The following is a 25604-nucleotide window of genomic DNA, read 5'->3' as shown; positions in this document are numbered from 1 at the left end:
CCAAAGATTGGTTCAGTAAAAATACACTGGTAATACAGTTTGACATTTATTACTTTGGTTGTAAAGAAAGAGTGGCTCAGTGAGTATTACAGAAAACTTCACTAAAAGGCTGGATAATAAAACTGAAATAAAAATTCGCCCTAAATATCGGATTAGCTTAATCTTGCTTTGAGCAATCCGGTCCAGGACCTCTGTACGTAAGTTTAAATTTAAATTGAGATAGTAAAAATACACAATTCTTCACTATTGTCACGGGGATGGGTACTGATCGGTGTTACAGAAACCATTGGCGTTGCATTGTTGGCAGGTTAATGGGCTCCTGACTGAGCTTTGAAGCGGTCTGCACGCATTTCGTGCCTACATTGCTAGGCACGTGCTGGTAATCCTTCGCGTCTGACGGTACGGTGGGATTGAACTATTATAATTTCCTTCCAATATTTCCTCAGGCACAGCCTGACTTCATCAGGGAATGAACAACTAAAGAAAAAACGTTACAAAGTAAACTAGATTAGATGATAAGATTTAGACTGTGCTAACGGCACGGCGAATCAGGGAGAGAGGAAGGGTTTGGAAGAAAGGTTAGGAATGTCATGCTCGACTGCACTCAAGAAAGCGTCTAGAGCTTTGTCAGTGTGTGGAGGAAGCCGGTCCAAGTGCTTTTGATATGGAACAAGTCGAGATCGGTCTGGGATGGAAAGTCGTGGAGATATTCCATGCCAGTAAACGCATGCGTCGGAAAAGTCGTTTATATCGGCTCTAACCTTCACAGTTTCAGTCGATTTGTCGCGGCATAGGGCAAAATGTAAGTCCCCTAGCCAGCAGTTGGGTCTTTCATTTTTGTTTCTACACATTTTGCTGATCAGATCCACCAGGATCAGGCTCCTTTGCTATATTGTCTGTTGGCACTTTCTATAGTTAAAAGTGTTTAAAAAGACCAAAATTGGAACTCCATCACAAACCAAGAAGTTCAAAAATGGGACCTTGTCCAGCGGCACATGCCTCCCCTTACCGCAGAGGGCGACCGGTATATGGTTAGGCATGAATAGATTGTGCTAGTAAATTCAGGAAAAGTTGCTTCACAACATACCCAAAAGTTGCTCTAAAGTTGCTCGAATATCAAAAAGTTGCCACCAAAATTTAGAAAAGTTGCTTGCTCTCTAGAGTCGTTTTGTTTTGTGTGTTGCCATTTAAACATTTCCACTGAATATTATTACCATCATTAAAAAAGGCCAAAAAGCCATTGTTATATGAGAAATATAAATACTTTGTTGTTACCAATATACTCTTTAAACTCAACATAGCCTGCGTAGCTGGCGGTATTTTTGGGTTATAAAGCGCGTACAAGCAAGCGGTGAAGCCGCGACAACGAGCGGCGCAGCCGCGAGTGGCTTGGGGAGGAGGAGGCTTCGCCGCTTGCTTGGACGCGCTTTAAAACCCAAAAATACCGCCAGCTACGCAGCCACTCGCGGCTGCGCCGCTTGCTTGGACGCGTTTTAAAACCCAAAAATACCGCCAGCTACGCAGGCTAAACTCAACATAACTTCAATGATAGATAAAAAATAAAAAAAATAAGAATAAGACATTTAAAAAAAGATAAAAAAAGATAAAAATAGTTCGAAATGAAACGACCTTTTATGGTTTGGATCGGTTTTATATCAATTTGTTGCTCAAAAGTTGCCAAGGAAGGCAAAAGTTGCCCTAGGTTGCTGGTACTACAAAAAGTTGCTCAAAATGCTAAAAGTTTTTCAAAAGTTGCCGGGCACAATCTATTTATGCCTATATATGGTGCATTCACCCATTACTCTTAGGCTCTTAGCGCAAAATAATAAAAAAAAAACTTAAAACGCTCATGAAAAGAACAGGAAACAGAAAAGTTATTAAAAATTTCAAACCCAGCATAATCAAGGTTGTCAGTACGGGGACGAATTATGGAAAAACATGACTTTATGTTGTGCCCTGTTGGCTGTGTTTAATAGTCATCTGTTTTTCCCGTACGGTTTATATAAGTTATCCACTGTATGGATTACTTATATACACCGAAAGAGATTATGTTTTTAATCAATTACTACAAAGATATATTTTATCTAATGACTGCTTCATTTATTACATGTATCGACATGTGATATTATTAGTTGCCCCTGGTTGCAAAAAAACTGCAGTCCACGTTCGGGTTCGTTCGGGTCTGATTTCCCGCGAAAAAGCGCGTATGAAATTCACTTCGATTGGTGCATTATATGGTCACGTGTAAAGTTTCGAGCCAATCGGGAATACGGGAGGAATATACGGGGAATCCCCGACTGCCGCAAAAAGCAGTTGTCAACTCAAGTTGTCGAAGTGTGGAAAAGTTGGGGTTTTGTATTTGATAATTTGACAATATCCGATTTATTGCTCTTTGAAGGTTTGATATTTGGTATATTCTGGCTGTAGCTGATAGTGTTCAAAGTGGTAAGTTTTGTGCTGTTAACTATCTAGCACTTTTTAACTTGTTCTTTGGCTCTGCAAATTTTCAACTTGGATAACTTGCTAGAAGAATTTTAATTAGGTTATCTTCGTGTACCTTGCACAAACGATTGCTCTTTTTCTAATGCAGAAATATCGATCGATGTTGAGATGTAACAAACACTACCGGTTGATCTTACCTACTCTTCAAATTGTTTGTATTTTGTGTGTGATTCCAGAATATTTCAATTAAAGCCTTCGCGATGAGGCGGACTACGTGACTCCGATGAAATCAGCTAGACTCGTTTGGGTATGTACAAGGTATTTTAACTTAATTTAAAATCCTGTAAGGTTTGCATTTTTATGTAACATTAAATATGATAAAAGGTGGTAATTTTAGGTTTAAAATATAAGCTGGAGCAGCGAGCTGCAGTAATTTACCTACTGCTTGTATGCGTAAACGTGATGATATTTAATTACGTGCAGCGTCATCGTAGAATTAACGGTAGCGTAAAAATTGACAGTAGCTGGGCATTTAATGGATAAGTGTGAACCAGAATTTAACAGACACATCTAAACTAGCCACTCTTTTCTTTTGATTTCTGGTCAGAAAAAACTGAAAACTGTTAAAACCTTCATATAGACTTACTTAGACACACTTATGATATACATATTTTCATGTTTGTCCAGTGTAGAATTTAAGCTTTTGTAAGCTTATCTGTAAAATTTTGAAACTGTGTCCCGTTAGCTTACCGGTATTTTACTTTCGTCTTTTAAGATAACTACTTAGAACTTCTTTAAGTACAACGAATCCTGAAAAAAAGCAATTGCTTCCGATAAGATTAAGTAACGTTTCAGGGTCACCGAATTCAACTAGAATTTAAAATAGGATGATTCTCGTCATGTATAAACAAACGAGGTGGGTGTGGCAAAGGAGTTATGAGGGCTAGGACCATGTGAATAGGTAGTCCCAGCCCCCTTTTTAGGGGTGCCATGCCCAAATTTGCTGAATTTCACTAAGCCTTGTGGATAAAAAACAGGAGCAAATCCAAGATGGTGTCTTGTTCTTTAGGCAAAACACGAACTGCTCGCAAAACTCCGCAGGCTGTTTCTTGGTCAGAGGAGGTGATGTTGTATATGATTGAGATCTTTGGTGTTAAGACAATACAATTATCACTGTACGTAGCAAAAAAGTACAAAGAATTGGCTCAAATTTATAAAACAGTGCTGGTGATGATCATAAAGGCATCCATAAATTAAACCCTTTGATTTTGGCTGCTTTAAAACCGCAAGCACGGCCTTAATGAACATTTTGAGTCTTTGATTTTTCCAATAAAAGAAGGAAATGAAAGTGCACTTTTCCCTTCTGTAGCCTATTTATGAAAATAGCACATTGTGTGATGTCCGACATTCTGTTTACATAAAGTGCATGCCTAAAAGCGGTAAACCGCAAACGCATGGATGGACAGGCTCAATAATTAGGGGGTGCCATTTCTCGTTTTAGGAGTGCCCAAAAGAAAATTAGGAGTGTCGTAAAACAAGACAATTTTGTCCTGTAAATGGAAAGTTGGCGGGCCATACTTTAAGGCACAGGTACTGAAATTTAGGAGTGCCGTGCCAAAACCCTTGTTGTGTAAATCGGTCTATAGTCGACTTGAAAAATTCTTATAATTGATGTCTGTAACTTTGGTTTTTCTTTTTTTGTTCAATTTCAAGTGAGTTTGTTCTTTTACTGAACATTAATTTTCATCTTAGCGATATGTTTATTAAAAACTGATTTACATAATATCACATTTTTAAACATTTTCCTCAAATAGCTATTAAAGTTAAAATAGTTGCTTAATTTCGCTAAAAAGATGGCTAAAATTAATAACTGCTAACAGTAGTAATCTTAAGGTATTTGGGCAAAAAGAGCATGTGGTCTGTAAAATACAGGGAAGCCAGCTTAAAAAGTTCAAAATCTGGGAGGCTACCAATTCCCCCCCCCCCCTCAAAAAATGACCTTTTTTAAGACAGATGAATAAATAATAAAAAAAAGTCATTCTTATAAAAACCATTTTGCAAGACCAGAGTGCTCAAAACATATCTATTTTAGACCAGAATAACTGACTATGTTCCTTTATTGCAGGTGGTAATTGCTTTTATTACAGTCTCTGAGCTCATTTTTGTCCAGGCAAAACGTCAGAAACCCAGACCTGATGAAATTGAAAGAGTAATTAACGGCACACATTCTGTTATTTGGAAATGTTCAACTTCAGAATGCCAGCCAGGACTTGGATTAAATGTGCAATGCGGGACCAGTATTCCAATCAGCGTACCGATAAAGTGTGTGTCTTGTGTGAAAGGGGTAAATTACTCTAGTACCCAAGATTACTCTACCTGCAAAAGCTGTAAAAACTGTGGCAAGCATGAAAATAAGACAGGACAATGCACTAGTGAAGAAGACACAACAGAATGTTTAAAGACCTGTTACAAGGGTTTTTACTGGGACAAGATAACTGAAGATTGTCATCCATGCAGTGAGTGTTGTGGTGAAGTTGATAAACACCACGAAAAACAGTGCGAGGACTCAGGATTTCCACCTAAGCAGCAGTGCAGACAAAACAATGTTAAGTGTCACAATCCGACTGATCGTAAAAGGCAAGATCACAAACCAACAAGTCAAGGAAGTCTCAAGGCTTTAGAAATTGCAGCTATTGCAATTAGTTCCACAGTATTTCTTGTCATCATAGTTCTGATTGTTGTAATCTGGAAGTATTATAGCTGGCAACAAGTCAAAAGTGTCCTCAAAGGGTGTTGTTGTTGTTTCTGTAATCTAATGAGGTCAAGTGGTGGACATTCCGTTCATTTCAAAGTCAATAGAGAGATTTTAGACCACGACTTGGAATCAGCTCCTTGTGTTCATGTGAGTGGGAGTCCTTGGACAGAAAATGGCAAAGAGCCAGGAACCTTAGCTTCAGGTGATTATCATTAATTTGTTAGTTTATTCACATTACTATTATTAATGCATATAGTAAACTATTTTGATAAAGTTATTCTTTTTATGTGTGGTTCCAAAAATGGTCATACTCCCCCCACAGAAGGGATTGAAAATTCCTGGGGGTGGGAGGCGTCTCAAAGGCCAGAAACTGTAAGGAAATGTATGAAGCTGAAGCTTCTGTGGGGGAGGTATGGATAATTTATGGAACTACACAATCATTGTCAGTGGGGAATTACGGTAAGTTTTGCAGTAATTACTTTTCACAAGGATTTTGTTTTGGTCAGAACTCTACGACAGTGAAATTCAGGAGTAAAAGGGGACTAAAAATATGGCACAGAAATATTCAAAAGGCTACTCAGAGCAGCAAAGAATTCTTGCATCGTACTGTACTAGTCTAAATTTTATATTTTCTTTTTGGCAAATCTTAGTTAATCACAATCATTTCAATCAAAGCCTCCTAAATATCTTTTAAATGTCATTAAAGATGATGTGGTTATTGTGGTGTAAGGTAGGAAAGATGAATGTGTATTCCTTTGTCTCATGATAGAATCACTTTGAAGTATAGATCACAATGTTTTGACTGCAATACTGCTAGTCCTCCATCAGATGATAAAGGTAGTAACCTGATGAAGGCTAGCGAAACATCTGGATCGGCACCTCAAAACAATTTCACTGTGAGACAAACAAATATACGTTTACCTTTCCTATCATTTTAATGGTTCACAACTTCTGCTGGACTTGTTTCAGGTTCTGCAAAGATGACAACTAAGTCAGTGAAGAGGCCAATGTATGAACGGCTGCTCTCTGTTCCGGTTGAAACTTTATCAAAGTCAACGTTTAAAATCCCTAGATCAAACTCCCACCCAGGCGCTCTCAAGGATCTAAGCAAGGCACAGGAAATATCAGATTTCAAGAGTGGCTTCAAAAAGTTGTTAAGCAGTCCAAGAATCAAACGATTAGCAAGAAGAGGATACAGTAAGTTTTCTGTATATTTAAAATTATTAAAAACTAGCTATGGTATATTGCAATTCCTGCGTTTTGATTGGTTGGCAGTAGTAGTATATGAGCTCATATACTATTGAACACAAATATGGTAGCCGATATGCGTCAATGAAAACAGCTTGGGAGCTAAAATATTGCAATTCTTTGGGCGTTTTTAATAAAACAATTATTCCACTGGCGCTTGTTGGATATGAGATCGTTATAGCCAACTCGGCCCTATGCACCTCGTTGGCTATCTACCATCTCATATCTAACGCGTGCTCGTGGAATAAATTATTGTTAAATATTTAAGCAAATGCTGCTTATCCAAAGGGCAAGCTGGAGTTCACTTTTTTTCAAGTCCTGAGTGGGCAATATCCCTGTTGTACCAACATTTATTGTTTAACTGTATTTTAGCAACTGGTCAGCTCTATCTGCATAATCCTTGCACATCTTTTTGTTATATTTGTGTCGTTCCAGAAGATGTCCATATCTCCCTCCCCCCACTGAAGGTTATTGGTTTGAGCCCCCTCCCCCCCCCACCCCTCCAGAATACATCCCTTTAAAAGCTTTGGCTTTCCCCTGGCCTTACCATTTCCAATGAGACCTTCAGTGGGGTGGGTAGTTTGCAACTAGTAAAGCACTGGTGAGTGATCGATCTATCAACAACATGCCCTGAAATAATGCATACCTGACAATATATTTACCGTAAAGTTCCATGTATAAGCCGCACCTTTTTCCTCTAAATTCAAGTCAAAAATCGGGGGTGCGGCTTATCTACGGAAACATCTCTGGTTGGAGTTCTCAAAGGCCTAATTAATATTCATAAAAAAAACTTCTCAAGACGTCATGAAAACTTTGTTGTTGTTCACTACCTTTTAGTTCCTCTGCAAAGCTGTTTGCAGTGAAGCGTGCCAGTCACTTCGAATCATGTCTTTCCGCCGCGTGCGAGAAGGCACCAAGATAAACGCAAATACTCACAAGGCAAATTGCTGACCGCTTCGGTTTTTTATTGACCTTCACAGCAAATACATCTGCTGGATTAACAAACCCTTATTCTGCATGAAGTTTTAATCCTGTTGCGGGTAGCAGTTTCCAAGAATCTTGAAATAAAAACGTGGTTTCTTCCGAAGTAAATGCCGCCATGTTTGTTTTTAATGCCCAGACTCCTCTATACAATTTAGAGCTTGGCTACTAAGCATTCATCATTCGCGAACGATTCGAACGAATTTCAAGTGTTTCAGGAGTGTTTAAAAGTGATAATCTCGAAAAAATGATATCAAGAGAGCATCCAAGTTTAAGATATTGTGAACTCAAACTAAAAAGGAGGTATGACAAGTGAAATTTAGCTTTCGTAAGTCTTAATTTATATTAAACATTGCAACAACCACCGTGTCAGTGTCTCGAAACTGTGCTTGTTTGCCCTTGATTGTTTACCAATAGAACTTCACTTGAACTTCAAACTTTATGGTCTGTATATTTTTTTCCAAAATTTGAGCTTCCAAATCAAGGGTGCGGCTTATCTACGGGTGCGGCTTATACACGGAACTTTACGGTATGCTTTGGCTGACAATTTTGTTATAATTTCTTTGTTTCATGTGAACAGCACTTGTAAGCAACTTGAATTTGAGAGTCTTGTGTTGATTATGCCCAGAAATTATTAGCTGACTCTATTTCTTTTTGCAAGAAATCAAAATATTGACATGTTTCACTTCCATAGCTCCTGTGGCAACTGAAATACCTGCAATAGATTATTTGCCTTCCAATAGCCTTGGCAAGGATGGCTGTGATGAATTCTCACAAAATGCTGTGCAGTCTGCTGATGTGGTGGTTCAAGTACCTGGCAAAGAAAGTATGTGATTTTTTTATAAAATTTTATGCCACGTTAGAACTGTTTTTGTGAAAGGTAAATTTTCGTACTTAATACATTCAGTGAGGCATCAAATTTATTGACATCCAATACACTGGAATTTTGCAAAGACTGCCACCATTGATTCTTTTGCTGAGGTGGTCTGAGTACCGGTAAAACTACAAGTTGGCACACTACTGGACTTTTATGTTTATGTGACTTGTAGCTGGCCTTTTCAAAGGTCTCACTGTGCTGCACCATGCCTTTCATGCAAAAACCAGCTATATCAGTACTTACAGTAGCAAGGCAGAGTTCTGAGCTCTGTGAGCTTCTTGTTTTATATTTAGCATATAATCACGGTGACATTGATTTGTTTGCAAAGTAACCAAGCCTGTTGTTTCTGTCTGTTTGTCATTTTGTTGGAGAGTTTTGACCTTTCTTTTCTTTGTAATAGGATTGGTAAAGCCATCTGCACTAGATCAGAGCACATCAATAACAGGGCTTCACATGTTTGGCACAGCCCTGCAAGTAGCTGACATTCCACAGGACTTCCTAAACAGCCTTTTAAGCAAAAGAATGTCTTCCATCCCATACAAATTTTTTAGTAAGATTTGTATAAAGCTTGACAAATTCCGTCAGCTGTTCTGGGATGATTTTCGGTTGCTTGGAGAAAAGGTTGGCCTAGACAAAGATGAGACTGCATTGCTTGAACAGATGGGGAATCCAACAAAAACAATAGTAGAGAAATTTGATTCTCAAAAGAATAGCTGCATTGGGAAGTTTATAGCCATTCTTGAAGATATGGAAAGGGATGATGTGGTAACTGTAATTGAAGAATGGTTGGTGGATGAATGGAGTAAATATAATAATAATTCTCCATCTGCTAATTGTGGAAAGGGGTATAAGTTACAGTCATTTGTTTAATCTTTTACTCTGATTTGGCACTTTTTGCAAGGTCAAAAGTGAGCGCAAAACTCTAGAGTTTGTCTTTTGAAATGTGAATAGCGTAACATTAGTATACTGCTTGGAAGCTTTCATGTGAGTGTTATTAAGTGTCTTGCCTGCAGTTTTAAAAGTGACAAAGCAAAATTATTGACTTGGGGTTTCACTCTGGGAGTGGAAGAGTTAGTTTGTATTTACAGTATGTTGGCATAAGCAGGGGTCGTGAATGGATCCTCAAAATTTTGCAATGCTCGCAAAATTAAGCTTTTGCTCGGAATGCTCACAAAATTTTAGGGGGTGCTCGTTTGCTCGTGCTCGCACATTTTTACAAGTGCTTGCATGCTCGGTTTTTAGTGGGGTAGCTTTTAAAAAAGTGCTCGTTGCTCGCAAGGGTAATTTTTGTCAATGCTCGTGCTCGCAAAGAAAAATGCTGTGCTCGCATGCTCGCAAAGACCATTTGATACACCTATAAGTATAACTTAAGAATGACTCCCCCCTCCCCCACACTATAACTAAGTTAAGTAAAGTCAGTCTACATATGTACATACCAGAAGGGGGAGGGTAAGGTGTGTATCACAAATTAACTGGAAAAATTGTAACAAATATTTTGACCAGTTAACCAGACCTGGGAAAGTATGAAGTTATTGTCCAACTTTCATTTCTTGGGTTCACAATCTTCTCGTTAGATTGAAAAAATAGTTTGGGAAAATAAACAGTAAAGATATTGGATTTAACAAGCAAATTATTATCAATGATCCCTTTCAAAGAAAAAACGTTATTGGTAGTGCAAGGACTCTGGCAATTTTCATAAAAAATTTTGGACATAAAATATGTATTTGTAGTATGCTGGAATTAACTTTTGGTTAATTTTTTGTAATTTGATACAGGGAGTCACTTTCATGTGATTATGCTAGCAAGGTATTATTTTGTTGATTACAGGGTGGAAGTGAATAGTGTGTGTTTATGTCACTTGTTATTAATCTGAATTATATCACAGATAAATGTGTAACTGTGACAATATAATTGCTTGGTCTTCCTTAGAGCAGAATGAGGTATGTAAAGGTGCACTCATATCTAAGCAAGCTTATATAGCCCACAGGTGAAGTTGATTGGTCCTGATTTTGTGGTTTCAGAAAATAGCCACACCCTTTCTACAGATTGTGTCATGGTTTTAACTCACTCCCCACCCCAACAAAAAAATGTATGGTTTGAGTTTATACTTTCCTTAAAAAACTTTGGCTTTAAAATACCCCCCCCCCCCCCTTCAGAATTTCTAGTGGGTGTGGCTTTTTTCTACATCTATAACACCCCCATGTTGTTTAAAAAACCAGGGTGTATTATATTACTTGGGAAGTTGAAAATGTTGTCAGTCTTCTTTTTGGTTTAAAGCATATCATGTTTTATTGTATATTCTATAAATAGTTTTTTCTCTCGCAAAAATAAATTTCTTTTCCAGTGAAGCTGTAATCCATATAAATAAGTGAAGGATCTTGGACATATTTTCAAGTAGTGTGTAATGTTTCAAATTACAGACCAAATCAAGTTGTATATTTTTGTTTTATACAGACTTGGTATCTCTATATTTTTCCACAAAGGATAGTCCTGATACAAGTTTTAAAACTCTGGTGATTAATATTGTATATTCAAATGAAGTTACATTATTTTGTTACGTGTATTTTCATAGCATGGACAGATAGTTGTTGTCGCAAGTTTAAGATTTTGTATCAAAACTTGTCTGTTATATGTTTTTAAGTCTTGTAAGTAATAACATTTTCATAATTTAAAAAAAAAATAATGCAAGGCAAAGAACTTACACTGACGACAATAGTTAATTTCCTTTCAATGATTAATGTCTTTTAGCCCAGATACATCTTGTAATGTTGGATGATATACAGAAAGTAAATCACAGTTATCACTCTTGAAATAATTATTGCATGAGATAATTGCAATTTAGAATTATTGTAAGAAAATACGTTGAAGGAAATTAGTTCTGCAACATGTCGTTCTACTAGTATTATTTATAGATATGCATTACATATGTTTTTCCTGATAACTACGTGACCACCTTTTGTATGATTGCATACAAGCTGTCAGATCAAAAGATCATAGGATGCTTGGAAGAGTAAATATATATTATATCAACTATGTTGCAATGTATCTGGGCTATTCAAGTTGTCGTCAGTTGAGTTCTATCGCCTTGTTTTCAATAACTATTTGTAAGTTAAATATACTTATCTAGAAAAGAAATTTCTTTGGTTATATTTGATAAAAAAGTTTAAATCTATATAAACGCTTATCTATTTAATGCATGTTGAAAAATTTATGCAGTAGTCAATTTCAAAATAATGCTCGACGTATTTTTGCTACTATTGTCAAAAACTGTGCTTAATTATGCAGTCGATCTACAGAATAGCTTTAGCTTTGTATACACTTATGGTAGCTTAAAGTTCTTTTTCCCCAAGTGGGGGAAAGGGCCAGAATATTCTTACATTGACAAGTAGTGATTAAGTTGTTAACATGTTTAAACATTCCAGTATTCAGTGATGCCGTTTTTTGTAAATTTCTTTGCTCTAAGGTAAAATTTACGGTGGAAAGCCCTATGTTTTGATTTGTTTTTTTATCACCGATTATTTGTTTGTGGTAAAGTGAATAATAAAAAGAAAAAAAATATACGTTTGATTTCCTTGTCATACAATGAATATCCGATATTATTAAATTTTCAGCCACGGATATTGCATTTCTAGCATTCTGATTGGTTCACTCAATCCCGGTTGTCAGCTCGTATACCTTAGTTTGACCTTATTTGGAAAATGATTGCGTTACTTTTGCCAAGCTAAAATTTTTCTACGGGAAGCGACAGTTCCATCGGAAAAATGGTTGAAAAACAGCAAATTTGGCGAACTTTATGAACAAGAAATAATCAGCGGTGCCTACCACAACCACAGAAATGCCATAGTAAAATTAACTACGCAAAACAAAAGGATTGATGCGAAAAGTTTAATTAATAATACTTGTAAACACACAACAAGAGCGAGTCAATAAAGTAGAAAAGCAGCAAATAATTTACGAAAGAACGGCAAACTGACACAGTTTCATTCAGTGTACGTCATAAAACTAGGCTCAGCACTTCCGTAAAGTTTGTTACCTTTCAATCTTGGTTTTGTCCTTTTATACTTCAACAAACCTGTTCCACTTTAAGCTGAATTTCGCTTCAAATAATATAGCAGTCTTGATGACAGCCGTGGAGCCGTAAAGAAGTACAATGTAAACACTTGCTTCGTTCGACTTGCACAAGACTTGTAGTTTCCAGAAAAGGTTTTGCTTCGGATCTTCTCGTAAATCTTAACTGTTGTCACAATTTCCAGGATATTTAGACGACTTTAGAGGGGATTGTTCGAGGAAAATCTTGGAAAGAAAACTCTCTGGCTCGCTTTCCTCGTATGTTTCATTCAACTCAAGAAGTGAACACCGCGCCAGAAATTTTCGCGCCTCCTCATACTATCACTTCGTTTACATCAAAATGAAATGTCCAGTCGATTTAAACTTGAGAAGAATTTAATAAAACAATTATTCCATTCGCCCTTGTTGGATACGAGTCGTTATAGCCAACTCGGCGCTTCGCGCCTCGTTGGCTATTTACCACCTCGTATCCAACGCGGGCTCATGGAATAATTGTTAAATATTCACTCTTGGTTCTTTTCCTTTTGAAATATACGTCGCCGTTGTTGCTGTTTCTAAGCGGTTTGTTACGTTTTCACCCCCCAAGGGACCGTTACAACGGACTATTACAACACTTAAAAAGTATAATTATTTTCAATGATCATATTTACAGACCATGTCAAAACGTCCAACATTTGGCTGCCCCGCCCCCCTTTGAAGCCATATTTTTTTTCATGCCCCCCCCCCCCCCCTCTCCCCTACCTCATAAAAAATGAATGGTCCTCAATGTCTTAACATGAAGCCTCGTCAAAAGACGACCACAGCCTCAGAGCACCTTAAAGGCATACGATAGTTCACTGAAACTGAATTATCTCGCGGAGCTAAAGCCTTTGTGAAACGTTTCCTTTGGCTGTAACCGTCGTTTATCGTAGGTAACGCTACATTGTTCGTTTCTGTTTTTTTTTTTTGGCAAAGGCCACACAAATGACAATGCTGATTTAAAGGGACTATGTCACGGCTAAGTTAATCTTATGTTGTTAAATTTTGCCAAATATTCGCTATGAAACTAAATGTTTGCAAAGAAATTAATTCTTTGATACTAAATGACAAAACCATAGCTTCATTGCAGCTTAATGTGTCTCCCGGGCGTCATAAATGAAAGTTACAAGCAGACAAGATTAAGGTCATTGCCCTGAAATAGAACTGAACACAATTTTTTAACCAAACTTCGCTTACTGGTTTATTACTTTGAGGGAACTTAAATTTTGAAATAAAAAAGGGGGGTCACCAAATTCGTTTAGGAGCAGGAAGACCATGTATATTCCATATAATTCCTTTATAATTCCTCTGCGAGTACTGGCAAAGTACACTTTTTTAGCGATAATTTATTTTTCAAACACATGAATTGATCTGTTTTCATTTTACAGAAAGAATTTGATCACTACACCAAAAAAATGAGAAAAAATTGATAGGTCACCAGACTCGTTTAGGAGAAAGTGACAATTTACTTCTCTCGCGGACTAAGCCACATAGAGAAAAAAGCCGCCATTTTGTTGATGTTCGCGCGCGCGCGCGCACTAAATACGCGTAAAATTCTGCGCAGTAAGGATGCGCAATGCAATACAGGGCAATGACCTTAACTTTGAAAACTGTTCCGCCGGACCATATTTCAAAAGCCCACATCGCAATCCGTTTCAATCTTTGACACTTTTGGCCATCCGAACCTTCTTTTGCATTTGGTGTGTTATTTAAATATTCCTTCACTGTTTTAAGAGGTTATTTTATACATTTAAACAAATTTGATGGTCATTTCCTATGCCTAAGTTTGGCTAAAATCCGTGACACGGTCCCTTTAAGGACGGCCATATGGTTCAGAACTACCAACTGTGTCAAGCGTCACAACTCATTGCTTCGTATTCTATGCCCAGCGTATATGTAAACCAAGAACCAGTTGAATTTGAGATCTATGGCGCTCTTTTGAATCGCTTAGCAATTTTTTTGGATTGGCTAAGTTCTCTTGATTTACAAGAATTAAAAAAAATCCACTGCCGGTCATTTATTGTTTTAAAGACCTTGGCCGTAGGCTTGACCAGCGCCTGTTTAACCACAGCGATGAAATTAATACTGGTAGCGAAGCAGCTGAATGGCTTTCTACAGCATTATGCAAAATGCAAATACATTGCAGCTCTTCTATGTGGGGTGTTTATTTGATTGAGAGAAAAATAAGCTATTGGCCAGTTTTTTCAGACCACGCTCAGAGTCGCTTATGAAACGATGGGGGGGTTGTATATTATTAGGTAGTTATACAGTCGTGAAATACGAAACTTCAACCGTTATATTTGTTACTTTGATACCGCCCTCTAACGTTGAGCTGCTGCAATCATTTCTAAGGTTATCATGTAAGTATGGCGCCAGGGACGTTTTGTGACATTTTCCCTTAAAACTTCATTGCTATCATAGAAACCATCACCAGTGGTAACTGTAGACAAAACGGTGCCAATCTCAACTTGACTCCTTCGCATTTGTGGCTACCTTAGATACATTAGGCTCGGCTTATGCGCATTCCTCGATTCCTTTCTTCATTTTCACTGTGGAACACAAATTTACTTGCAAAATCAGTTCACTCGCGAGCAGCAAAAAATTACCGATAACCCGTGATCTGCGACACTTGACCCGCGACTCACGAGAATTGCATACACCCGCTATATTATATTTATCTATTTAAACATTTACTAAAGCAGGTGCATGGATTCTCTAATACCACTTACACAGCCTTTGGGAGCCCCATAACTTCTTGAAATAAACATAATGCGTTTTAGAGCGGCACTAAGGCCCCGTCCACACTAACCCGGACTAATTCGAAAACACATCTTTTTTTTTTCTCTGGTTTGGCCAGCCGTCCAAATTAAAAATTGTCCACCATTAACGGATCTTTCGAAAACGCTCTTCAAAGTGGACCGCTTATTTGAACACGCCGGCTTTGCTCGGATGGAAAACAGTTTGAAATAGGAACTCAGTTTTGCAAGCGCTCTTTAAAGTGAGTATTTAGGAACGCATTTTATCCGTTCTTGACCAAAATAGAATGCGTTTTTAAATTTATCGGCCGGTCTAGTGTGGACGGAAATATATTATACGGCATTTTCAAATTTCTCCTTTTTCCAATTTTTTTCCGGATTACTGTGGACGGGCTCCCGGACGGGGCCTAAAGGCTGGTTCTCATATGATCGCCCCGATCGTCTCTGTCGCTTCTGTCGTTTGCAAAGTCTGAGGTGATTGGAGCAAGCAAACTTTTTGAAGCGACAGAGACGATCGGGACGATCATATGAGAACCAAGCTTAAATGATACGGATCGTTGACTGATAAATCCTAGATTCTGCTATATCTTGTACTTGTAGACAGAGAGCTGTATTTGCTACGAGCTGAGAGCAATCTTTACTTTTTGAACAAATCATAATTATCCAAACTAAATACTGGAAAAAACGCTGGATTTGAAATCTCTTCAAAGCTTAGATTGTTTTGAAGCACTTTTCCCACGTGATGCTGATTTAAGTCCATTTCAACTGATCTATAGCAGAGTACGCGCTCTTAGAGAGCTGGCTTGGGGCCGAATAACCTCTCCCGCCCTCTCCCCCAGGTGAAGATTTGAGTCTATTGAAGACCAAGGAATCACTGTCAATCAGGTTTGGGGGCTGACTAATTCCTCCCCAAGAAATTCCATTTTGATTTTTTTTTCTTTGGTTATTTCTTGTTTTCCTTTCTCCTTCTTTTCCGTTTTAGTTCAGTTTGTTTGTTGTTTTAGCGTTCGGCATCCCAAAAACCGTTGTTTGCCCTACGAAAACTTTACTGAATTGCAAAGAAACGTTTTGAAGCAAAGTTAATGATTCCCGACTCGGAATATCATGATTACTTGAGTGCAAGGACTTTTATTGAATACTCTTATAGGTGATTGACATGATTTTAGTATTCGTCCATTTTAACAAGTCTATACTTTAAGGGCTTGACTTTTAGCTTAGTTAATACTGGTCAAAAGAACGCTGGATTTGAAATATTTTCAAACTCGGCCATGCTCAAAATGTATCAAGTTTTCAGTTTAACAGCACTTCAAAAGCTCTTGTAGGATGCTTAGCTCTTCCCCCCCAAAGTTTTATTACTTTTCGAAACGTTTTGTTGACATGAACAGATGTGATTTCGTTCCGATCAGCCCGATAAGTACTAAAGAATGAAAAATCTGAGTGTGAATTTTCTTTACAAATGACTGCGTTCGAATACTTCTCGAAACTTTTAGCTGTCCAGTGAGTTGTATAATATAAGTCGTAGGAAAGTGCTTGCTTTCCGTCTGTACAAATATAAACACAGACATGAAAGATTCATGAAGTGTCATAACTCATTTTCATACTGGAACGCCGACTTTTCTTGGAGATATATTTCTGCGGTCAATGTCCCAGCCAGTTGCGCGGAAGCAAAAACCCATATGAATACCTCAAAACAATACATGCCATAAGTAAAGTTATTGATAACATCCCAAGATAATTTGCCTAACAAGATTATTATTCACAGTTTTTTCATAGGCTGAGGCCGGGAGATGAAATCAGATCAGTTTTATAAGTCAACTTCGTCAATCGATATACAAACGAAAGCGGCGACCTCTTTGACGGAAGTGACTGAAGCGAAAATGGAAAACTTGCTGGAAGTTCTTGGAAGACGGTTTAAGCACACAAAAGGACCAATTCAAAATTCAATCATCCTTGTAATAGTTTATGGATTTGAAGAGTTCATAAGAACACAATTGCTCAGGTAAGCGGTCTGTTCTTATAAATAATCGTGATTTTCCCTGCCATTTAAGTTCTCCCAAACTGAATCGAACTAAAATTACTCGGAATTACTGTGTGTCTGTTCACTTGTGAGGTCGTGATTTTAAATTTCTTACACAAAGGGAGAATCTATCATTGTTCCATGCTAAAATCTTGAAATTTCGTTCGTGAATCACTAAGTACAAATAAAATAGTTTATTTGTAGCCTGTAGTGAGAAAAGATAAATAAATCAGCGCTAAAAGTTAAAAGAAATTGAAATTCTTTCCACAAATAAAGTCGAAATGTTTCTCTTCTTACTGGTTTCAGGCCATTTTATTTTAAACAGAAATTCAACAAAACAAATCGCACATCTGTCCAGTTTCGAGCCGGTGGGATGTTGAATTTATTTATTTTTGAACAAAAGGGGGCTAGGCATCAACTCTTAAACTTAAAAGATAAAAGTGCTGGAAACCTATTGACGAAAGATTCTGAAAATTATAGAAATCAAAGCTCGTTTTCTATACAGTCCAGCTGGTCTATTAATTTAACTAATTTTACTGCATTTTTTTGTTTTGTACTGAATTGAAAAACCGCCAGCACATGTGGATTAATAATTGATTGGTACTGAAAAAAATATACAAAATAAGTGTGTGCTCAGCGGAATGAGTTTGTTTCTTCTCCGTTCACGTTTCTCCCAATTCGCGTCTGGTGTGAGAATTTTAGCTGAGTAAAGTTAAAGATTTATTAACTTATTTATACATTCGCCAAGTTAACTATTTGGCTTTATTAGTGCAAGTGTTGTGATAGCACAAATTAAATGAAATATTTGCGATGTGATTTCTTTTAATTTGTTAGTGGATCAAATGCCACACGAGAAAAAAACTAGACACAATAATTTTAATTTTTAAAAACGATACCATAGTATTTGACGTATATTTGTAACAAACTCATTTTCTGTGTTTGTGTGGTCAAGCATTGGCAATTTTCCTAAAAACAATCGAATTGTCTCTTGCGTTTCGTCTTAATCTAAATATTATAGTTTTCCTTTTTTTCTCTGGACGATAAGAAACTAAAGCAACCTGACCCCTCTCCAAAAACACCCGCTACATTCTAGCACTGGATTCTCAAATCTCAATTTAACATACTGAAATTAAATTAACGACAACCCAATCATAAACCAAGTGAACAGGTATTGTAAACTTGTGAAAAGCGGGAAACATCTTGAAGAAAACTACCATTTTAGCTTGAGGGCGGTTTGGTGTTTGATTGCCGAAGAAAAAATTTATGCAGCTGACTGCTAGCTGCTGAGGATCATAATTGCTTTCCAAAACTACATCAAAAAGGTTCGCCGTTCCTGACAAAGTGTGGAATACCCCTTGTGTGAGCCACACAAAAATGGCTCAACTATACATTGTTTTCTTTTGACAGATGCCCCTGCACAAATTACTTCATGTACAGCCTCGTTATGATGGTGGGCCCCGCACTATTCCTTTTGGGCCTCGGTTTCATGATGAGTGGAGGCTTTTGGCAGTCTATACTGAAAACGAGCCGACTGCAACATGTGACGGAGAGATGTAACTACCGTATGAAGTCACTAACGAGGCTCTTTCAGCCATTCCTTGCCCCCATGGCCTACATAACCATCGCCTTGATGAAAGGAGACTTTTTCGTGTGTTCCAGTTTAGGCTCGCTTTGTACATCGTGCTACACGGATATTCTGAAAGTAAGTAAGAAAGAAAGACCGTCAACGTAGTTTTCAATTGCAATTGAGAAAAAGGACGCAGAAGGAGGCAGCGTGGTCGAGTGGTTATGGGTGCTAGGGTTGTAATCCGGGGGTCTCGGGTGCAAACCCTCCACCCTACCACTAGCTGGATTTGTTTCTCGGTTGTCCCGAGTTCAAATCCTCGATGACGCTTTGTATATAGCCAACTGGTCTGCCTCCTGCTAGTTGGGATTTTTAAGTATGTTATTTTCATTTAAAATATTTATTTCCTCTGTTTTAGTGGCATGCCTGTAAACTAGCTATCTGGAAGAGATATGGTGCCTAAGTGCATGACCACTGTAAACAACGTTTGTTTACATGTACATTTTTACAATTATTTGGATAGTTTGACACTTAAATAATACCCTAGCACTTTTTCGAATTCCCGAGGCGGTCGCTTGCGACAGCTTCGACTTTAGTAATTTTAAGTGCTGAAATAAACCTATGCCGGAATATCCAAGCGTTATCCCTAGTAAGATAATGGGGAACTACACCAGGCAAAAAAAAACTTTAGTTGTTTGAATACGGAATGGAGAAGGGAGGAGCCCCAGGGTTATCCACCCTCAAGAAGTTCCCCCTATCTTCGATTTGAATATCCAAGTCTAGCTCACATTTCCATGTTCAGTATTTCGAGTTCTTTTGTCACTAAACTTACTGTTTTTTTTACTCCTACCTCGATTAGAATGTGTGAGGCGCGGTGGCCTAATGGTTAGCGCGCTCGACTCCGAGTCGAACGGCTCGGGTTCGAGTCCTGGCCGGGGCGCTGCGTTGTGTTCTTGGGCAAGACACTTTACTCTCACAGTGCCTCTCTCCACCCAGGTGTATAAATAGGGGGTAATCCCTGCGATGGACTGGCATCCCATCCAGGGGGGAGTAGCAATACTCTCAGTCGCTTAATGATACGGAAACCGGGATAAGCTCCGGCTGTATGGGCCACTTGGCTCGAACACAGACTTTACCTTTTTTTTTTTTTTACCTCGATTAGAAACCATCCGAGGGAAGCCTCCTTAAAGTCCACATGCAGTCCCAGATCCTTGGTTTTGGCATCCTGATCGCGGCCACTCTGTTTTCGCTGGGCCTCGTTTGCATTCGGAGATGCTGTTTCGTAGACGATACACTTCCGAACAGTGACGAGTTTGACGAACTCGAGAAAGATATACTTGGGAAGTTATTCCGAGAGAGACTACACGTAGCGGTGGAAGAAGACTTAAAGAAGAGGATCAACGACGCGTTTCAGATTAGAACCCACAGAGATGTGCGAGAATCATTTCACAAAGCCAAAGAAGCGTTGAATGCTGTCATTCATCTTGAGAACAGAAACGGAAGATACAACCGATTGGATCTTGATGATGACGACACTGAGCTGCAGCTGATGGATTCCACGCACCTGTGAACACTGTGATCAATGAGAAATATTCTCCATGTGAGACTGTAGGGGCCCCTTTTACATGATTCCGGAATGCTGCATATACATATCAAAGTCGACCGGCTCAAAAATTAGGCGTTTTAACGTGAGTGGCTTTCGCGCGAGATAAAAAACACAGATGGGGCGTGTTTCGGGCAAACATATGATTGTCCCCATTTATGGCCAAATCTGCAATTTTGACGAGTAATTTGACCGTAGTGCTACTTCTATGGGCTAAACGGGAAAAAAATTGACGTTTTTTCGCTCCGAGTTCAAACTGTGGCCTCCGTATGCGGTTTCATGAGATGCAGCTTCATCTCGGAACGAAATTCGTTTTGTGTTTACATGGCCCGAGATGTCATTCCAGAAGTAAAGTTTCTTTCCGGAATAAAAACCGGAATGAACTCATTCCGGAATGACTTGTGCGGCAACAAAATTATCTCGGTATCATGAAAACAGAAACAGAGAAATATATGGGAATGGAATGAACTCGTTCCGGAATGAAAGTCATTCCGGCATCATGTAAAAAGGCTCTTGGACACTAGAGATACTCGTAGCTTTAACAAACAACAACAACAACCACTTTATTTTGGCACAAGTCAAATATAAAAAAACATGAAAAACGGGCAAAACATTAACAATTAGGCAGAAAAAATAGTTAGAATAGTAAAAACTAAATGAGCTGAGTAGTTACAAAAATTAGCATGCATTATTTGGGTTGTAACGTATAGAAGGGAAAACAGAAAACAAGATACAAACAAGTAGTTACTTAAACAGTAATGAATGTTGCTTTTGCGCTCTGCATTTTAATTTGTCAAGGGGATTTTTTGATCTAAGGCTTTGTGTTAGATAATATTAATTCACAGTATATCGTTTTTCCTTGTCTTAGCCTTATCTTAAAGTGTTTTGGTGCTGAAGAAAGAGGTTCATGCTATTGTCCGCCCAAAAAATCATTTGCCCTTGTGCGAAAAATGCAGAAGCGCAGATTAGCTTTAGTTGTGGAAAGCGCATGCATTGTTGCCGTAGAAGCGCATTTAAAATTAGTTTGCGTTTTGTGGCTACGGAGATTTATAAACATGACGGCTTTACGTGTTTAAATTCTTCGAACATGTGATGTTTCCGATCCTCCTGCGAAAAAATCCTGGGGGGGGGGGGTACTCAAAAAAGTTTTGTACGGGGAGGCTCCGCCCCGAGCTCTTACCCCTTACCCTTTTATATACCATTTTGCCAGAAATTGTACCCCTTTCATATACTTATTAATGAAAAAAGGTACCCCTTTCATATACCTGAAAGTCATGGTATAGACTTAAAACATAACGTTTTCTTGTCATTTTCAAGTAGCGCTTAAAAAATTGAAATAATACAGCCTTAAATTGCATCTGTTCAAAATATTTTAATTAAAAGCCCTTTCAAAAACCTAAATGACAGATTTCTATACCCTTTCGTATACCTGAACTTGTGAAATCCCTACCCTTTTATATACCTAAAGCCTGAAAAAGGTACCCCTTTCGGGCGGAGCCTCCCCGTATAGGCCATTATAGGGAGTACCCCCTCCCCCCCGGGGAAAAAATACCGCCAGCTATATTGGCAGTCAAATAGAAATTATTTAGTCATCTGTCCACTTAGCTAAAATTACCTTTTTACCCTTGCAATGAATTGTAACCATCTGTCAGCAAAGATATTTCTTAGGGCGCACAACTAATTAAAATAACACTTTGGTTCTTCCAGTGATTCTGCGAGGTGCTAAAAAACATGATCGAGTTACGTATGCAAATGAGCTGAGTGTGCATTCAATGCACACTCAGCTCATTTGCATCATTGGTTTTAGCTGGTCAAAGATCGTCATGGAAATCAGACCAGTTTTATAAGTCAACTTCGTCAATCGATATACAAACGAAAGCGGCGACCTCTTTGACGGAAGTGACTGAAGCGAAAATGGAAAACTTGCTGGAAGTTCTTGAAAGACGGTTTAAGCACACAAAAGGGCCAATTCAAAATTCAATCATCCTTGTAATAGTTTATGGATTTGAGGAGTTTATAAGAACACAATTGCTCAGGTAAGCGGCCTGTTCTTATAAATAATCGTGATTTTCCCTGCCATTTAGGCTTCCCCAAACTGAATTTTAAATTTCTTATACAAAGAGGGAATCTTTGTTCCATCCTAAAATCTTAAAATTTTGGTTGGTGAATCACTAAGTACAAATAAAATAGTTTATTTGTAGCCTGTAGTGAGAAAAGATAAATAAATCAGCGCTAAAAGTTAAGAGAAATTGAGATTCTATCCACAAATAATGCCGAATAATGTCGAAATGTCTTCCCACTGGTTTCAGGCCATTTTGCTTAAAACATAAATTCAACAAAACAAATCGCACATCTGTCCAGTTTCGAGCCGGTGGGATATTGAATTTATTTATTTTTGAACAAAAGGGGGCTAGCCATCAAGTCTTGAACTTAAAAGCCAAAAATGCGGGATAATTATTGACGAAAGGTTCAGAGCATTATAGAAATCAAATCTCGTTTTCTATACATTCCAGCTGGTCTATTAATTTTACTAATTTTACTGCATTTTTGTGTTTTGTACTGAATTAAAAAACCACCAACCCACGTGGATCAATAATTGATTGGTATTGAAAGAAACACACAAAATAAGCGTTTGCTGAATGACTTTTCTTTCTTGTCGGTTCACTTTTCTTCGCGTCTGGTGTGAGAATTTTAGCTGAGTAAAATTGAAGACTTAGCTTATTTAAACATCAGTCAAGTTAAACCTGAACATGGTTGCATTTTGTTTTTTCCGCTGGGTAACAGTCGGAATTTACCGTGACTCATTACACTCCACGCACTCCAGCTGTAGCGTCTAATTCGAGGTGGTATGGTGACTCCCTATACTACTGGCTTTGTAAGTCAAGTCGATTACATGAGCACTTTTAGTCCAAGTGTTGTGATAACGCAAATTGAATGAAATATTTTCGATGTGATTTCTCTTGATTTGTTAGTGGATCAAATGCCACACGAGAAAAAACTAGACACAATAATTTTAATTTTTAAAAACGATACCATAGTTTTTGACGTATATTTGTAACACACTCATTTTCTGGGTTTGTGTGGTCAAGCAACGGTGATTTTCCTAACAATCGAGCTGTCTTTTGCGTTTCGTCTAAATTTTTATGATAGTTTCCCTTTTTTCTCTGGACGATAAGAAACTAAAGCAACCTGACCCCTCTCCAAAAACACCCGCTACATTCTAGCACTGGATTCTCAAATCTCAATTTAACATACTGAAATTAAATTAACGACAACCCAATCCTAAACCAAGTGAACAGGTATTGTAAACTTGTGAAAAACGGGAAACATCTTGAAGAAAACTACTATTTTAGCTTGACGGCGGTTTTGCATTTGATTGCCGAAGAAAAAAATCTATGCTCTGACTGCTAACTGCTGAGGATCATAATTTCTTTCCAAAACTACATCAAAAAGGTTCGCCGTCCCTGACAAAGTGTGGAATACCCCTTGTGTAAGCCACACAAAAATGGCTCAACTATACATTTTTTCTTTTGACAGATGCCCCTGCACCAATTACTTCATGTACAGCCTCGTTATGATGTTGGGCCCCGCACTATTCCTTTTGGGCCTCGGTTTCATGATGAGTGGAGGCTTTTGGCAGTCTATACTGAAAACGAGCCGACTGCAACATGTGACGGAAAGATGTAATTACCGTATGAAGTCACTGACGTGGGTTTTTCAGCCATTCCTCGCTCCGATGGCCTACATAACCATCGCGTTGATGAAAGGAGAATTTTTCGTGTGTTCCAGTTTAGGCTCGCTTTGTACATCGTGCTACACGGATAACCTGCAAGTAAGAAAGGAAAAAGTTTTCAAAGACATATTTGGTTGCAATAAAGCTATAGTTTTGTCATTTAGATCCATAGAAGAAATTTCTTTGCAAACATTAAGATTCATAGCGAGTATTTAAAAAAACTTAATTAAATAAACTTAACTCAGCCGTGACACAGTCCCTTTAAGTAGAAGGAGACAGAAGGAGGCAGCGTGGCCGTGTGGCCGAGTGGTTTAGGGCGCTGGTGTTGTAAACCGGAGGTCCCGGGTTCAAAACCTCCACCCTGCCACCATCTGGATTTGTTCTCTGTCGTCTTGAGTTGAAATCCTCGAACATGCTAATTGGGATTTTTTACTATTTATGTTCATTTAAAATATATTTCCTCTGTTTCAGTGGCATGCCTGTAGCCTACATAGCGATCTTGAAGAGATATGAATCTAAATTCATGATCACTATAAATAACATTTACATGTACTTTTTTACAATTATTTGGATAGCTTGACACTTAAATAATACCCTCACACGTTTTCGAATTCCCGACATGGTTGCTTTAATACGAGAGCATCGACTGTAGTAGTTTTAAGTGCTGAAATAAACCCACGAATTTCAAAGCGTAGTAAGATAATGGGGAACTACAACAGGCAAAAAAACTTTAGTTTTATTTAATCAGTTTAATACAGAATGGGGAAGAGAGGGCCACAGGGTTTTCACCATCAAGAATTTCCCCCTATCGTCGATTTGAATATCCGAGTTTAGCTCACATTTCCATGTTCAGTATTTCGAATTTTTTGTCACTAAACTTACTGTTGACTTCTCCTGTTCCCTTAGAAACCATCCGAGGGAAGCCTCCTTAAAGTCCACATGCAGTCCCAGATCCTTGGCTTTGGTATCCTGGTTGCGGCCACTCTGTTTTCGCTGGGCCTCGTTTGCATTCGGAGATGCTGTTTCGTAGACGATACACTTCCGAACAGTGACGAGTTTTGAGAACAGAAACGGAAGATACAACCGATTGGATCTTGATGATGACGACACTGAGCTGCAGCTGATGGATTCCACGCACCTGTGAACACTTTGATCAATGAGAAATATTCTCCATGTGAGACTGTAAGGGCCCTTTTACATGATTCCGGAATACTGCATATACATATCAAAGTCGACCGGCTCAAAAATTAAGCGTTGTAACGTGAGTGGCGTTCGCGCGAAATAAAAAAACAAAGATGGGGCGTGTTTCGGGCAAACATATGATTGTCCACATTTATGGCCAAATCTGCAATTTTGGCGAGTAATTTGACCGTAGTGCTTCTTCTATGGGCTAAACGGGAAACAAATTTACGTTTTTTCGCTCTAAGTTCAAACTGTGGCCTCCGTATGCGGTTTCATAAGATGCAGCTTCATCTAGGAACGAAATTCGTTTTGTGTTTACATGGCCCGAGATGTCATTCCAGAACGAAAGTTTCATTCCGG

General features: G+C 38.3%; 3 protein-coding genes across 3 annotated transcripts; all 3 read left to right on the top strand.

The window, feature by feature from the left end:
- The first annotated feature begins 2338 nt into the window (after nt 1–2338).
- On the top strand, nt 2339–11881 carry LOC144664638 (uncharacterized). The gene is made up of 6 exons (XM_078525806.1): nt 2339–2445; nt 2679–2749; nt 4568–5399; nt 6167–6394; nt 8121–8252; nt 8704–11881. The coding sequence occupies exons 2-6, from the start codon at nt 2726–2728 to the stop codon at nt 9171–9173; spliced, it is 1686 nt and encodes a 561-aa protein (XP_078381932.1). The 5' UTR covers nt 2339–2445; nt 2679–2725; the 3' UTR covers nt 9174–11881.
- A 4792-nt stretch (nt 11882–16673) lies between these two features.
- On the top strand, nt 16674–22217 carry LOC144664448 (calcium homeostasis modulator protein 5-like). The gene is made up of 3 exons (XM_078525568.1): nt 16674–17144; nt 18570–18864; nt 19889–22217. Exons 1-3 carry the CDS (start codon nt 16933–16935, stop codon nt 20294–20296), a joined length of 915 nt encoding a protein of 304 aa, XP_078381694.1. The 5' UTR covers nt 16674–16932; the 3' UTR covers nt 20297–22217.
- Nucleotides 22218–22239: 22 nt separating this feature from the next.
- On the top strand, nt 22240–25124 carry LOC144664457 (calcium homeostasis modulator protein 6-like). Its single transcript, XM_078525581.1, has 3 exons — nt 22240–22365; nt 23867–24161; nt 24969–25124. Exons 1-3 carry the CDS (start codon nt 22244–22246, stop codon nt 25122–25124), a joined length of 573 nt encoding a protein of 190 aa, XP_078381707.1. The 5' UTR covers nt 22240–22243.
- Nucleotides 25125–25604: the final 480 nt, after the last annotated feature.

The sequence above is a fragment of the Oculina patagonica genome, chromosome 1, assembly GCF_052425735.1.
Source record: "Oculina patagonica isolate OP01 chromosome 1, crgOcupat, whole genome shotgun sequence".
Lineage (NCBI taxonomy): Eukaryota > Metazoa > Cnidaria > Anthozoa > Scleractinia > Oculinidae > Oculina > Oculina patagonica.
The sequence above is the reverse complement of the archived record's forward strand: the minus strand, read 5'-3'. Positions and strand labels throughout refer to the sequence as shown.

Bases quoted from the DNA above. Each gene is read 5' to 3' on its own strand.
- LOC144664638 (XM_078525806.1), top strand. From the start codon at position 2,726: ATGAAATCAGCTAGACTCGTTTGG. The intron at 5,400-6,166 runs GTGATTATCATT...GACTTGTTTCAG, and splicing joins GCCAGGAACCTTAGCTTCAG to GTTCTGCAAAGATGACAACT. The intron at 6,395-8,120 runs GTAAGTTTTCTG...TCACTTCCATAG, and splicing joins ATTAGCAAGAAGAGGATACA to CTCCTGTGGCAACTGAAATA.
- LOC144664448 (XM_078525568.1), top strand. From the start codon at position 16,933: ATGAAATCAGATCAGTTTTATAAGTCAACTTCGTCAATCGATATACAA. The intron at 17,145-18,569 runs GTAAGCGGTCTG...TTCTTTTGACAG, and splicing joins ATAAGAACACAATTGCTCAG to ATGCCCCTGCACAAATTACT. The intron at 18,865-19,888 runs GTAAGTAAGAAA...TACCTCGATTAG, and splicing joins GCTACACGGATATTCTGAAA to AAACCATCCGAGGGAAGCCT.
- LOC144664457 (XM_078525581.1), top strand. From the start codon at position 22,244: ATGGAAAACTTGCTGGAAGTTCTTGAAAGACGGTTTAAGCACACAAAA. The intron at 22,366-23,866 runs GTAAGCGGCCTG...TTCTTTTGACAG, and splicing joins ATAAGAACACAATTGCTCAG to ATGCCCCTGCACCAATTACT. The intron at 24,162-24,968 runs GTAAGAAAGGAA...CTGTTCCCTTAG, and splicing joins GCTACACGGATAACCTGCAA to AAACCATCCGAGGGAAGCCT.